General features: G+C 39.1%; 1 protein-coding gene across 1 annotated transcript in view; it reads left to right on the forward strand.

Moving 5' to 3' along the window:
* The window catches only part of FREM3 (FRAS1 related extracellular matrix 3), a 126,326-nt gene that overhangs the window by 75,974 nt on the left and 33,621 nt on the right, over positions 1 to 16,731 (forward strand). Inside the window, exons 7-9 of the mRNA XM_020989941.2 lie at positions 9,879 to 10,028; positions 12,526 to 12,735; positions 15,121 to 15,318. Of these exons, the coding sequence (XP_020845600.1) occupies positions 9,879 to 10,028; positions 12,526 to 12,735; positions 15,121 to 15,318 (558 nt within the window). The remainder of the gene's footprint in view (positions 1 to 9,878; positions 10,029 to 12,525; positions 12,736 to 15,120; positions 15,319 to 16,731) is intronic.

Below are 16,731 nucleotides of genomic sequence, written 5' to 3' on the forward strand. Positions count from 1 at the left end.
GAGGCCAGACTTGAACTCAGGTTCTCATGGCTCCAGGGCCAGCGCTATCAGGTAAGGTGTAGTACAAGAGTTGGTGTTTGAGCTGAGCTGTGAAAAAAGATAAGGATTCCAAAAGGGGGGCGTGAAGAAGGGGAAAAATCCAGGGACAGGGGGGTGACAGCGCGCAAAGGTGTTGGGACAGAGGATGGCCTGTCATGCATGGGGAACATCAGGAGGTCTGGCTCGGAGGCAGATTGGGGCGGGGGGCAAGTAGATAGCGCGGAATCTGAAAAGAGAGGGTTAGTAGGACAAAGCCAGGCCTGGTAGCGCACGCCTGCGACCCCTGCTACTGAAAGAGAGTGAGGCTGGCGGACTGCTTGAGTTTGGGAGCTCTGAGCCGCCGTGGGGCTGAAGCCGATCAAGTGTTCGCACAAAGTTCTCTACCTCTGCCCAGCGGGCACAGCTGGGCTGCCAAAGGAGACACAAACCAGCTTTGGCTGGAAATAGTGTGGGCCAGAGATTTTCTGTCCATCATCTGTGATCAGCCCCATAAGCAGCACTACACTTACAGCCAAAGTGAGATATAGAGACCCGGTCTTAAAAAACTGGGGGAGGGGGTTAATAGGTCATTCAGGACGACTAGAACCTCTCGTGTGAGGACTTGCCCTTTTCAGGGCTGAAATCCACCTTTGGCATCCACCTGTCCCCTAACTCTCACCTGAAACTCCAAGAAGCTACAGCATACGCAGCAGCCATACCCCCATAATACCATCTTGGCAGAAGGGCTAAACCAAATTGAGGGTAACCAAAAGACCTCAAGCCCACTGGTGAGTTAGGTGGGTGTTTACCCCAAGCATGTGAAGCCTTTCCCTGATAGAATGAGGAGATGAGAACAATTAGTTCCAATAGTTATGAGGATGGCTTAGGGCTTGGTCAGACATCAAAGATGCCAAGGTCACCACTGAATCCCAGGCCATCACCAGTCATCTTGACTTTTGCCCAGGCACTGGACTTCGATGACAAGGACAGGGAGGCAGACAACTTTGTGCAACTGTACCTCAATTATATCCAGTTCATGCATGAGTCAAGACATCACCCGTGATGGGTCGTCTTCAAAAATGAAGAATGAACAATACAACAACCCTCAAGATTCTTTCTAAATCCTTTTTTGACTGAGCTTACTTTCAAATCAGGCTTGCTTCCCTGGAACACAGCCTCTCCATCCCTCCATGCAAAGCCAGTAGTGAGAAGCTGTTCTGCTAGAGGCTCATAGAAGCACAACAGGACCACAAGAACAGTTTATCAGGCATTCACCCCCCATGGGAGCCATAACTAGGCCTGAGCACCTGGAACTTGGTCTCTAGATGCTGAATTTTGAGGATGCCAAATTTAGAAGGTGTTAACAGCAACTGTAATCCTCCAGAAACATGGAAACAACAGAGCTTACTATCTAGCTAGACCGAATAATTATTTCAAATAGGAATCATCCAACAGGGATCAATGAATTAATCAATAAGCATTTATCCAGTGCCTACTACATGCCATGCAATGTGCTAAAGCCTTGGAGATATGAAAGAAACAAAAGACAGTCCCTATCCTCAAAGAGCTTACAATCTAATGGGATTATTGTCATCCCCATTTTGCATATACAGTAATTGAGGTTTAGAGCAATTAAATCACTTGACCATGGTCACACAAGTAGAGGGTATAAATAAAAATAAAATAAAATACAAAAAAGAGAGCCAGCAATGGTATAGCAGATAGAAAGCTGACCTTGGAGCCAGGAAAAGCTGAGTTCAAATCTTGCTTCTAACAGATACTAACTATGTAACCCTATTACTCAACTGTTTCATGCTGTCATGCTATAGATTATGGAGAAGGTGCTGACTTGCATTGATAGGGGGTTTTACCCAACCAGCAGTTCTCTACACCTATGAAATCACAAGTCCAGTACCTACTCCTATCCCTAAAATGAAATAGCTACCAGATGGTAAGCTAGGATGAATTTTTTTCCCTTCTCTTAGAAGTGACCTCACCAGCAGCAGCCTCATTCCTGTGTTCCAGGGTTTTTGTCCTGGCTCACCTCTCCCCCAAACTGAGGACACATTTGCCTTGGCCTTGGTTTACAACATTTAACTCAAGTATAAAAAATTCCTAGTTAGAATTCATCATCCAAGCTTTAGACCAATTAAGCCTCAAGGACAGTTTCGTTTTCTTTTAGCCCTATGTGTCAGACATGGTTCTCCAGCCACATACTTCTTACTACCTTGGATACTCTCTGGTTTTCTCATCCATAAAATGAGGGGCTTATATTTAATTATTTCTAAGATCCATTCAAGTTTGATATCCTTTATGTGCAAAATAACAGGAGAGAGATAGGAATAAGAACTGGACCTGAAATTTCACTGGTATAGGGAACTCCCAGCTGAAGAAGCTCCCTCTGTTAATGCAGATATCTTCTCTGCCACTTGGAGTCTCAGAGAGCTGCCGAGAGGTTAAGTGGCTTATTGATGTGTGTGCAAAGGCAGGACTTGAATTATATTGTAGCTGAAATAATCTAGATGGGACAATAAGAACTTGCTAGTGGGCAGAATTTTGCTATGTTTGAATGCATTGCTAAAGAAGGTTATAATCTCAGAAGATTTTTAAGAATAGTGTACAAAAAATAGATATCTCTGGGGTAATTTAATTACATTCTATTTAAGCTTTTTCATTTCTATAATTATGGAAACTGAGGTCCAAAAAGCTTATACTTTTTCACAAAGGTCACACAGTTGGTGATAGAGCTAATATGTTTCTGGAATGTATTTAATATCAGCGAGGACTTTAGTTCTTCTTTTAAAATAGCTCTAGGCTCTGACATACAAAAACTGTCCGTTTCTCATAACTGGATAAACTTTTCCTTCTCAGAATTCAAAAGAAGCTACCATCCACTTGTGTTTGACCTCATCCTTAGGTAAAAGGGCTGTAAGTCTTGTTAATTAAATATTTTATTAAAAACTTAAATGCGAAAACTAAAACTGCTTTTCAGCTATTTACATTTAGATTCATTTCAGCACAAATATTATAACAATGTTTCATTTATTCCCTCTAAGTTCCTACAAGAGTTGCTGGGGTTTTTTTAAATTAGCTTTATTGGTACCTTTTGTTTTTACATCACAATAATTTCTGAAAATACCCTTCCCTTCTTGCCACCATGGCCCTTATCTCTTAGAAAAGAAGAAAAGAGTTCATCAAAAAATACCCAATTTGGGGGCAGCTAGGTGGCACAGTAGATAGAGCACTGGCCCTGAAATCAGGAGGACCTGAGTTCAAATGTGACCTCAGACCAAACACTTGACACTTACTAGCTGTGTGACCCTGGGCAAGTTACTTAACCCCAATTGCCAAAAAAAAAGAAAGAGAGAAGAAGAAAGAAAGAAAGAAAGAAAGAAAGAAGAAAGAAGAAGAAAGAAAGAAAGAAAGAAAGAAAGAAAGAAAGAAAAAGAAAGAAGAAAGAAGAAAGAAGGAAAGAGAGAAAGAGAGAAAGAGAGAAAGCAAGAAAAAAGAAAGAAAGAAAGAAAGAAAGAAAGAAAGAAAAAGAGAAAGAAAGAAAGAATGAAAAAAAAGAAAAGAAAATACCTGATTCACAGTCTTTATAGCATTCTGCCCTAGCAATACACTACTTTTCTATTGAGATGAGAAAGGAGTAACCCATTATCTGTTCTCCAGAATCATTACTGTTATTTCAGGTACTCAGAGTTCAGCTTCCTTTCAGAAAGATTTTCATTTACATTACTTTAGTCATTGTGCATGTTGTCCTTCTGTTCCTATTTAATCCTGTGTTCATATAAATCTTCCCATGTTTCTTTGAATTTATCACACTCATCATTCTTTAGCATCCATCATATTCCATTCCGTTCATATGCCACACTTTGACCATTCTCTTTTCTATCATTGGGATTTGGGGCCTCTCTTACGGATACCGTGAGTGTGTACTTCATTCTGGTCCTTCTCTTTTTTCACTTTTCATCATTTCATAAAGGTTTTTTTTTATAGATTTCTTTCCATTCATCCCATTTGTCTATCTTATTTGTACATTTGTTCTTGTTCAGTCTTTCCAGCCACATCCAACTATTTGGTTTTTTAAATTTATTTATTTATTTTTAGTTTTCAACATTCACTTGCATAAGATTTTGAGTTCCAAATTTTCTTCCATCTCTCCCTTCCTTCCACTTGAAGATGGCACACAATCTGATATGGTCTCTACATATACATTCATATCGAAACTATTTTCACATTAGTCATGTTGTAAAGAAGAATTAGAACAAATGGGAGAAACCACAAGAAAGAACAAACAAAAAAAAAGAAAGAAAGATAGCAAATAATGTGCTTCAATCTGCATTTAGATTCCATGGTTCTTTTTCTGGATGGGGATAGCATTTTCCATCATGAGAATTTTGGAGTTGTCTTGGATCCTTACATTGCTGAGAAGAATCAAAATTAGTCATCGTGCAATGTGGCTGTTGCTGTGTACAACGTTCTCCTGGTTCTGCTCACTTCACTCAGCATCAGTCCATACAAATCTTTCCAGGTTATTTCTGATGTCTGACTGCTCATCATTTCTTATAGCACATTTGCATTACATTCATATACCACAACTTGTTCGTATCCAATTATTTGTGACCCCATTTGGGGTTTTCTTTGCAAAGATACTGGAGTGGTTTGCCATTTACTTCTCCAGCTCATTTTACAGATGAGGAAACTGAGGCAAACAGGGTTAAGTGACTTACCCAGGTTCGCACAGCTAGGAAGTGTCTGAGGCCAGATCTGAACTCAGCAAGATGGGTCTTCCTGACTCCAAGCCCAGCACTCTATCCACTATACCACCTAGCTGCCATAGTATTCCATTATGCAACTATGCCATAGTTCAGTTTCACTATTTGACATTTGGGCTTCTTCGAGTTTTTTGTAGTTACATTTGATGCTACTACAAAATCTTTGAATAGGGAGTTCTTTTTGTTTGTTTGTTTTTATTAAACTATCAGAGTATAATTTCCAAAAATATAATTACTGGGCCAAAGGCCATGATTGTTTTTGTGACTTTTACTGCATACCGTGTGACTATTGTCAAAAACCATTCTAGAATTACAATTCCATGACTAATGATTGAGTGTACCTGTTTCTCCACAACCCCACCAACGTTGAGTTTTGAGTACACAGTAAACACTGTATAACTGTTAGCTATTATTATTTTTAGTTACTATTAAAGAAGCGAAAGTCTTTTCAAGAATTTTTAAGGCAACACTGTAATTCCACAAAGTAGTAATACTATTTAAGCAAGAAAATCTCTTGCAGAATACGTGTTTATGCACATAAGCTAAAAGGCTGAAGAAAGTGCCAAGCCTTTGATATAGGCTCTTTCTAGACATTCAAACAATGAAGGTTTTGTAAAATGGATCCTCAATCCTCTTTGAAGGACTGTGGGTTCCGTATCATTGTCCTGTTCTTCGTGGGAGCATGGTCTCTGGGTGTATGGGATAGAACAAAGAATCTGGTTGTTCATGAGTGAACTTTGAAGATGGAGATGCAAGCATCCTGCTGCTTCACTGTCTAGCTAAATTCTCAAAGAAAGGAGATCACTGTCTGTGCCATGACAGAGTCCCAAACAATAACTAATAAAATAAAATAAATAAGCATGATATTTATTTTATTCTATTTTTATTTATAAATAAATAAATAAGAAGCCCAAAAAGCAAAAGGGCATAAGGAATCTAAGTAAACACTCTCAAATAGGAAAAGCCTACCCAACAAAAAAATTGAGCAGGATTTAATTTAGTGAGGTGTTGATAGAATACCAAGTCCTTCAGTAAAGATTATCAGATGCTGGGGAAGTGGAGGAAGGGGAACAGAGGCTCTGTGTTTGGAGCTTTGTAGTTCAGTGGGCCGTAATTAAACCGATAGTTCCTTTATTGGCAATACATGAAAGGCTAAGGAAGGAAGAGAACAATGTCAAATGGCTTCCTCTGTGATCACTGTTCTCTTTATTAATCTGGTGCATTTCCAGACAGACTACTTCCATTGCATTTCTCCCCCGACCCTATCCCTACTTTGGCTCCACGTATAGATTCCAAATAATAACGTTACCTCAGTAGATCGTGATGGCTACTAAGATAGTCATTACGGGGCAAATTTCAATCATGACATTTACCACATCCCATTAATGGAGGAGAGGGATATAAGAGATGAGCTTTCAGGGCCTGACAGAAAATGGTTTGCTTTGGCCCAGGGACCAGGTATAAATCAGGAAATTATAATCTTATCCTAGGCCTCTGTCCAAAGAAGTATGATGGTCTGGGCTTTGGGGAAATGAGTTGGAATTAATCTGTTGAAGCTATCAGAGAGAGTCGAGTGTCCAGGGTACTGGAAAGTTAAGTGATTTGTCCATGTTCACATAGTTAGTGTGTCTCAAAGATAAGACTTAATCTCAGGTCTGATCTTCATGAGTGGAGAGAGTTTAGACAAGGAGAGTTCCTCATACAAATAAAATCACAAGGTTTGCACCCAAAAAGGTGAATCAGAATGATAAGGATGGAGGAGGTGGGAGAAGGGATGAAGTTTCATGTGAGGTAGGAAGAAGAGTGTCAAGAGGGAAAAAATATTCAAAAATGTCAAATATAGAAACCTAGGTAGCAAAAGAAGGGAATTACAGAAGTTTAAGTTTCGTGGGGGCAGCTAGATAGCACAGTGGGGACAGTGCTGGGCCTGGAGTCAGGAAGACTCAGCTTCTTGAGTTCAAATCTGGCCTCAGGCACTTCCTAGCTGTGTGACCCAGGGCAAGTCACTTAACTCTGTAGGCCTCAGTTTTCTCATCTGTAAAATGAGCTGGAGAAGGAAATGGCAAACCACTCCAGTATCTTTGCCAAGAAAAACCCAAACAGGGTCATTAAGAGTTGGACATGACTATAACCACTGAATGACAAAAAACCAAAGGATCTCTTCTGCTAGCTATGTATATTCTGGAAATTTTTAAGAAAAAGACAGATTTCTGTCCTGCTAAGAGGTTTTATGCAGTGCTGAAAGAGTTTAGTACAAACTAGATCTGGGGTGTCAAACTCAAACAGAAATGAGGTCACCAAACTACATATATGGATCCCTTTAGGCCATGTAGTGACTTAGAAAACCACATATTAATATTATCTATGTTTTATTGTATTTCTATTTATTTTGTTAAGTATTTCCCAGTTATATTTTCATCTAGTTCGGGCAACATTCAGGAGTATGTCGGGCTTCATGCATGTTGACACCTAAACTACTTGGCCTTTCTTGATCACTCTTATTTTTGATTTTCTTGGGGCACTAATGACTTCAGGGTTGTGAATGTGGCAGAATAGAAAATTCACAGACAGTGCAATTCTGATGATAAAGCATTAGTCCTACTTTCATTATGGTGGAGTAAAACAGACATTGACCCTGGAGTCAGAAGACATTGAGTCAAAATTTCAACTCTACTGTTGCTACTTGTGATACTTCAGGCAAGTTACTTCCCTTAGTTTCTTCATTGATACATTGATAAAGAAGAGGTTGAACTAGATGTTTCGTGATCATTAGTAACAGGGGGGAAGGAGGGGGAAGAAGGAAGAAGGAAGAACATAGGGGAAGGACTGGCCAATGAGGAGCCCAGAGGTGAGAGCATTTGTTTGCCAAAATTCTATGATCTCTGTATGAGGAGTACCATGTTATACAGTGGATAGTCAAAAAGACCTGGGTTCAAGTCCTAAGACATATATTGGCTGTGAGACTCTGGGCAAGAGGTTCTTAATCTCTCAGTCCTCCAGATAAATGTGAAAGACTGCAAATTGCAAAACAGGTGCCAAACTGCATCCATGGAAGGAATTTCCTCACTGGAGCTATACCAAAGAAATCACAGTTTGGGCCCAAAAGTAAGAAAAATCTCTAAACTGGAGTACTTGTCCATGCCCAGGAAGCTAATAATATCACCCAGAACAAATGATCATAAAGATGGAGCTGGAAGGGATCTTAAAGGTCACCTGGTCCAATTCCCTTATTTTATAGAGCTGTTATTGTTGTTCAGTTATGTCTGACTTTTCGTGACCCCAATTGGAGTTTTTTTGGCAAAGATATTGGAGTGGTTTGCCATTTCCTTCTCCAGCTCGTTTCACAGCTGAGGAAACTGAGGCGAACAAGGTTAAGTGACTTGCCCAGGGTCACACAGCTAGTAAATGTCTGAAGCTAGATTTGAACTCAGGTCTTCCTAACTTCAGGCCCAGCACTCTATCAGTGGATAGCACCACCTAGCTACCCCATTTTATAGAGCTATAGAAGAGAAATTATTTTCCCAAGATCACATAAATAGCAAACGGAAGAAGTGAGATTTGAACACAGGCTCCCAGATTATAATTCCAATGCTCTTTCCATTACACCAAATTGCCTGTAAGAACGTCTTTGTGTCTTAGAGTGTCTTGCTTCTCCCAAGAACTTAGCTTCCGGTGTATTGACTGCTCATCAACAAGAGAGTCCAGAACAGGGATATTAGTCTTCTGTTCCTCACAAGCTTGGCTCTACCATGTGGCCCAGCCGTATTTCTCTAGTTTGCACCTTAAAAAATGAATTAGGCTTCAGATAAGCATTTGGGGATATAACCAAGGCCTATCTTGTGCTGTTGCTCACAAGCCGTTTCACAGCCTATGGACTAAAGGCTTCTATCAACATTAGAGGGCTCAGACAGAAGACATTTACTGGTGTGGACATTTGTGGCATTACAATCACTTTCACTTCTCAGACTTGATTATTAAATAACTAATTGACCTTTCCATCGTGCTTTAAAGTTTGCAAAGTGATTTACATTCATTTCCTCAGTTGAGCTCATAACAATACTGTGAAATTGGTGCTCTAAGTATCCTTTTCACAGATGAGGAAGCTGAGGCTTAGGGGGTGGGGAGAGAGGACTGGCCATTGAGAAGCTCAGAACAGAGTATTTGCTTGCCAAACTAGGATCTCTGTATGAGAGATACCCTGTTGTAGTGAATAGTCAGAAAGACCTGTGTTCAAAGTTCTGACTCTGATATATATACTGGCTGTGACTTGCCCTGGGTCAAACACCCAGTAAATATGTGAGGCAGTATTTGAACTCAAGTCTTCCTGACTGGGGCAGCTAGGTACAATGGATAGATCACAAAGGAAGCCATTTGACATTGTTCTCTTCTCTTCCTTTCTTACTCTTACATGTATCTCCAATAAAGGAACTGTTGGTTTAACTACGGCCCACTTAACTGCAAAGCTCCAAACATAGAGCCTCTATTCCCCTTCCTCCACTTCCCCAGTATCTGATAATGAGCAACACAAAGCTCTACTTAACAAAAATTTGTTTAATCAGATTAAATAATACAATTCTGCTTCTTCCTTCTTTGAAAAATAAAGCATGTAGGAAGACCCTTTACTTCAAAGAACTACATTTCAACCCCATATATGGATTTTCCCAATAAGGAGGAGAGATTTTCCTCTTAGATATCTCTATATATTCTCCCTCCTATTATTCTACAAAGAATTGCTAGGTTTACAGATTTATAGCCATTTTAGCAATTTCCCACAGGGACCTTTCTAGTACAGAGAAAACTATTTTTTTTCCTTAAAAGGACAAGCTCATTAAAACCAAACAGAAACGACATGTTATCTTGGTTTCATCACCTGGTGTCTTATAGAAATACAACAATAGCAAGTGATATTTTATCCATTTTTTTAAATTCCATCTAATAATCACAGTATATAAAACAGAACCTGGGACACCTACTGTAAGCCTGCTGTTGGGATGAACACTCAGAATCACCAACTGAAAGATCTAGTTCAGAGTAAATTTGCAGGATTGAAACCTGTCCTTTTTTCCTCCCCTGTCTCTCCAGAACCTGCCCTGTATTTTGGGAATGCTGAATATCATGTTGATGAAAGTGCTGGTTTTGTGGAAGTTTATATATGGAGAAAGGGTACAGACCTTTCCAAACCAGCCACAGTCACCATTCAGTCGAGGAAGACGGAGCCAGTGTCAGCAGAAGGTGAGAGAAAGAGTCAAAACAGAACAAGGGTCTAGTGCGAAAAGAAAAGAAAGTGGAAAAATAATTAAAGATCTAGCCTTTTGCATGGGTTCAACAACTTGGCCAGAGATAGCATTCCCAATCTTCATGGACAGGGCAAAGTAAAGTGGAAAGAACTAAGGACTCCCAGCCTCTGACACTTACCAGCTGTACGGGTATGGGTAAGTGTACCTATCCTCTGAGCTTCATATAGGGATAAGGCAAACACTGGGCAAGAAAGGGTAAGTTCTGGTTTGTGGTATAGAAGGGAAGGTCAAATTGGGAGATAAACCAGCATAAACCAAATAAATGAATGAATAAATAAGTAAATGAATGAATGAATAAATGGATGAATGAATGAAGTCAGATTGGTAACAAAGCATCTATGGAGCTAAAACAAGTATGAAAATCAAGCACAGGACCAAATATTCAGACCAGACCAGCAAAGAGAAAGCAAAAAGCAAATCCAGTGAGTGCTTTGGAATTGACCATTTGTTTGACTCAACTTATTTTCCCAAAGTATTTGTCTTTTTTGTGATGGCTACTAGCATTCTCCACTCTCCCTATCCCTATACCAACATGCTGGTAATGGTCATGAAATGGTCCTGAATCAGCTACACCTGCCAACTTGTACAGGAATACCCTTTCCAGGGCTTATCAACTGCTTGTTCCACAGTGAGGATTCATTAATTCAATGAGCATTTATTGAGCACCTAAAATATGTAAACCACTATGGTAAGTCCTAGGAATGCAAAGACAAAAAAATAGAAGAGCTCCTTAACTTAAGGCTAAATCCTACTAGGGGAGAGGGGGTGGTACACAACATTTACACAGATTAGTAAATACAAGACACAGCCAAAGTAAATACCAAGTACTTATCATGTAAGAGCAGGAGGGAAAGCACACTAACACAGGGAAGATCAGGAAAGACCTAGGATTAAAGATGGTCCCTGGGCTGAGCTTTGATATATTCAGGATATACTGGAAGTTATTTCAGAAAGAAGGAACTAAGATTAAGGAAAACTGGAAAAGGCTTCTTAGAGAAGATGAGATTTTACCTGAATTTTGAAGACAGACAGGAAAGTCGGAAGGTGAAGCTAAGGGGGATAAGCGTTCTAGGTTTTTTTTGGTGGTGGGAGGAAGTTAACCTATTACAGGGGGAAACACAAAATGTGAATTAAGGAAAAGTACCCCATAGGACTGTTGTGAATGTGATTGAATTTAAGCAGGATCCACAGTCATTCAAATAAAACCTTCAGTTCCTGAATCCTATAATTAATCAGCAACCCTGTTGGCTCCTCTAGGGATGAATTTCAATTGGTAGTTCGCTTGAAAACCTGAATACAAATAATGAGATAGGAGAGGAGAAAGTCTGTTAGTATTGGTTGTCCCATAGCAAGAGCTTCCATGGATAAAGTTAAAGTAACTGATTTAAAGTCAGGAAGACCTGAATTCCAATCCCACCTCAGACACTTTCTAGCTGTGTGACCACAGATGGACCACGTAATGTCTGTGTGCCTCAGTTTCCTCCTCTGTAAAATGAGAGGGCTAGATTTGATGGCCTCTAAGATCCCTTCTGGCTCTAAAGCTGTGTGAATTAAGAGAAGTAGCGGAGATTAATAGTTCTCAACTATTCATTGAGACTCACAGCAACACTGAAAGGTCAGCTATCCTAGTATTAGTATCTCCATTCTACAGATGAGGAAACTAAGTCTAGAAGGGGTCAAACGATTTACAGTCACAAAGCTAGTAAGTAGTAGAGCCAAGACTTGAACCCACACCTTGAGACTCCAAGTCTGATATTCTGTCCACACAGCCTTAGGTGAACAGCTGGGCTCCTATGGGTTTGAGTTTGGAAATACTTTGATGAATGATGTTTCTGTAGCTGATTGCCCCATCACTAGCTTTTGGTTTTGTTTTGTTATTATCTGTTTTTTCCTTGATGTAATGATTTGGTACCTATTTTAATTACTAGTAGAAAAGCTCCCTAGATCAGGTGGATCAAATTACATAATGGTTAATGAGAACTTGGCTGAGGGATAGTCCAGACTTCAGAGGTGGAATCAAAATGAGTTGAATTTTGAAATATTAAGCCAGAATCCTGATAAAGGTGAGTGATTCAAATTCTATCAAATAAAATACAGAACAGGTCATCGAAGGGCTACAATATATCAAAGGAAAAGCTTTTAATTTCAAGCGAAAGTTGCCTGCAGAGCTTCTGCTCCCATCAACAAGAGTTTTGTAGTGATACGTGTAACATGATAGGACTTAACCACACTGATGATGAAAATGTCATTGTGCAATCTTTGAGAATCTCACAGAGCCTGGTGAGTCACCTCCCCCAGAAGATCAGGCCAATGAAATATTATTCCAAGAGATCTGGATGCAGAAAAGAATGGTAGGCATTGGGAGGCTCAAAAAGAACATTAATTTCAATAAATACTTGCAACCTCACTCATGATTTTTGCTTTACTGGTAGCTGGCTTGGATTATGTTGGTGTGAGCCAAAACCTCAACTTTGCTCCTGGAGCGGACGTGAAGGCTTTCCGCGTGACTATTCTGGACGATCTGGGGCGACCTGTCTTGGAGGGTCCAGAGAAGTTTGAATTGGTTCTGCGCATGCCCACGGACTCAGTGCTTGGGGAACCTAGCAAAACTACCATTATCATCAATGACACCATCACAGACTGTAAGCAGAAAACATTGTCATTGTGGTTTATTTTGTTTTTTTAACAATTCATCCAAAAGTAACAGAGATATCACCTGGAGTTAAAATAAGATATTTCTGGCTAACGGATGGATTTTTTTGTATTATGCATATATGTTACAATATGCTAATGTGGGTATGTATATGTACGAGTGAGTATGTGTGTATCTATAGGTATGTTCCACAGAAGTTGTACCTCCATACCTCATTGTGGCATGGAGGTAACCCTAGGTTCTGAAAAGCTATGTTGGCATATCACAAGCTCTGGCAGGTCCTACCATGCTAACTTTGGGCATGGGCCCAATGATAGAATACATATTCCATCTGAGAATCTTACTTCCAAAATCTGGAGAAGCTCATCAGCAGGGCAGCCCAGGATAGCAAACTTTTTGACCACAGCTCTCAAAAACCATGGGATTGTAGGAGCATAGTTTTAGAGTCAGAAGGACCTTAGAGGCCATTGAGTCCTGCCCTCCCATTTTACAGAGGAAGAAACTGAGACACAGAGACATTAAGTGGCCCATCTGTGGTCACACAGCTGGAAAGGGTCTGAGGTGGGATTTGAACCCGGGTCTTCCTGACTTTGAATCAGTTACTTTAACTTTATGCTGAATCCTTTTTGTCTCATAAGGCTTCTAATCTGCCTCATTGGAGGAAGCACTCACACTGATAAAATTGCAGATCCTTGAAGGTGTCTAGTGCTACACTGGTGGTCAGAAGACTTGTCCTCTGACATTGACTAGCCATTTGACCCTGAGCAAATCAATTCACCTCTATGGGACTCAGATAATTCCCCAAGCACTTTAAATCATAGGCTACAGTATGGGATCATACTGTACAGTCTGGGGTCTTCCATGGTAATGGACATTCCCTTTCCCAAAGTTACCCAATGCTGATAATATCACAGACTCCACACATATTCACTTATATAGAGAGACCATACTGGTGGACATTTCCATCCTCAAAGAAGTCACAGTTTACAAAATTATGTGGAATGCTTAGGAAACTAGAAAGCATAAATATATAATTTCAAAAATTCAGCTATTTCTATTTTGTTGTTATTATTTATCATATTTATCATGGTCTGGAGGAGGAAAAATGCCTCTCCAATCAATCAGTTGATATTTATTAAGCATCTAACTATCTGCCAGGCACTGTGCTAAGCACTGGGGTTACAAAAGGAGGCAAAAGATATCCCCTATCCTCAAGAAGTTCACAATCTAAGAGGGAGAGAACATTCAAACAAATATACACAAACAATCTATACACAGGAAAAAAATTTAAAAAGGGAAGACACCAGAATTAAGAGGGGCTGGGAAAGGTTTCCTATAAAAGGTGAGATAAAAGATAGTTCTCCAAAATGTGCCTTATCTCCTGCTGGGAAACCATGGCCAGAGGATGATAGATCTAGATCTGGAAGAGACTTTAGAAAATCTGGTCCAACTCCTTCATTTTATAGATCAATAAATTAATCAACAAGCATTGACTGAGTGCCAAGCACTGTCCTAGGTACTAGATACAAAAACAAAAATGATGGAGTCCTAGCCTTCAATGAATTTACATTCTATTTGGAGGAAACAACGTGTTCATGGATAGATAAATGCAATATATAAACAAACTAAACCCAAGGTAATTTGATTCTGAGGGAGGGGCTGTGAGGAAATGAGGCAGCATTTGAGCTGGAACCTAAAAGAACCTAAGAGTTTGGGGGGGGGGGATGGAGGGAGTACATTCCAGATGAAGGGGATTTTTTATATTATATTATATCATATTATATCATATTATATCATATTATATCATATTATATCATATTATATTATATTATATTATATTATATTATATTATATTATATTATATTATATTATATTATATTATATTATATTATATATGATTATATAATATAAATATTATATTATATGATTATTATCAGAGACACAGAAAGGAAAGAGGGAATGTCATGTGTAGAATAGATGAGGCCCAGAGAGGCTGAGTGACAGCCGAGCTAGATTTGAACCCAGGTACTCTGACTCCAAATTCAACCCTTTCCCCCTGTACCAGGGATGGCAGGGAGATGACTGAATTCATTTTTTTAAATGTCATTTCATAAAATTGTTTCAATTCAGCAAACATTTATTAAGTCTGTGTTGTGTGCCAGACATAATGTTAGGTACTAGAAATATAAAGCCAAAAATAAAATATGCCTTCCTTCCAAGGGCTTACACTGTACTGGCATTCTTATATTTTTAAGGCATAAAAAGCTTATGAAACATTGAGGTTTTCTTAGTGACTTGAAAAGATTGGTGGCAGGAGATCAACCATTTTACTATGTAGCCTCCGAATGAAAATATTTGGGCTATTCTCTTCCAGTACCCAAAGTCCAATTCAAGAAGTCCTTCTACAGGGGAAATGAAAGAGATGGGCAGGTCAGAGCCATCATCTACCGCAATGGAGACATTAGCCACAGCTCCACAGTACGCTGCTATACTCGCCAGGGCTCTGCGCAGGTGACAGAGGACTACAAGGAAAGGCCCAACACAGATGACTCCACTGTCATTTTTCTTCCACGTAAGAACTCTGGGTTCACTTTGATCCGAGAGGGAGCACAGAGTAGCTGCTCAATACTAAAGTATTGAATATTGAATACCAAAGTAAAGGGAAGAGAGAGGAGAGAAATACATATTTACATATATATATATATATATATATGTGTGTGTGTGTGTGTGTGTACTTATGTGTATATATAAATATATACACATATACATATTTATATGTGTGTATATGTGTTTGTGTGTATATACATATGCAAATAAACATATATATTGTTGTTGTTCGATTGTTTCAGTCATGTCCAACTCTTCATGAACTTGTTTGGGGTTTTCTTGGCAAAGATATTAGTGCAGTCTGCCATTTCCTTCTCTACCTCATTTTACAGATGAGGAAACTGAGGCAAACAGAGTTAAGTGACTTGCTCAGGGTCACATAGCTACTAAGTGTCTAAGGCCAGATTTGAACTCACAAAGTTCACAGAGTCTTCATGAATCCAAGTCTGGCACTCTATTCACTTCGCCACCTAGCTGTCCAAATGCATATATATAATATACATAATAAATATGGATAATAAATAAAATCATCAACATAATAAATATTCTGTATAATCAAATAAATTATACATAAATGCAGGTTTAATATCTTTCATGTACATACATATAAATGTTGTTGGAAGGTTATAAAGGTGGTCTCCAAACTTTTTAAATTGTGTACCTCTTTCAGTAAAAAAATTTTTGAGTATTCACCACCAGTAAATACATGTTTATTTATTTATGTTATATACACATACCACTGTACTTATGCTTATTTGCAATATAAATAAATAAAACACAATTTTGTATTACAAAACAAAAAAATGGAAATTTAAAAAGATGAGATAAAGATCAATCATTCAAAAACATTTATTAAGCAGTTACTATGTATCAGGCACTGTGCTATGTATTGGAACCACAAAGAAAAAGCAAAAACAGCCCCTGACCTCAAGGAGCTTACATTCTAATAGAAGAGAGAACATATATAGATTATAATATGCAAGATAAATACAGAGTAGATGGAAAGTAACCTGAGAGGCAATGACACTAGCATCTGGGAGTACCAAGAAAAATCTCCCAGCAGAGGTATTGCTTAAGCTGAGTCTTAAAGGAAACCACGGATTCTAAGAGTCAGAGGTTGAGAGGGAGAGCATTCCATACCTAGGAAATGGCTGGTGCAAAGGCATAGAGATGGGAGTGTTGTGTGACCAAAAAAGCAAGTAGGCTAATATGTCTGAATCCCAGAATGCATAGAGGGGAGTAGAAAGAAAGAAGATTGGAAAGGTAGGAAGGGGCTAGTTCCAGAAGTTCTAAATTCCAAACAGAGAACTTGAAATGTTACCCCAGAGGTAACAGAGAGTCACTGAAGTTTATGGAGTAGGAAGGGTAACAGTCAGAC

The sequence above is a fragment of the Phascolarctos cinereus genome, unplaced genomic scaffold, assembly GCF_003287225.1.
Source record: "Phascolarctos cinereus isolate Bilbo 61053 unplaced genomic scaffold, phaCin_HiC Scaffold_9;HRSCAF=440, whole genome shotgun sequence".
NCBI lineage: Eukaryota > Metazoa > Chordata > Mammalia > Diprotodontia > Phascolarctidae > Phascolarctos > Phascolarctos cinereus.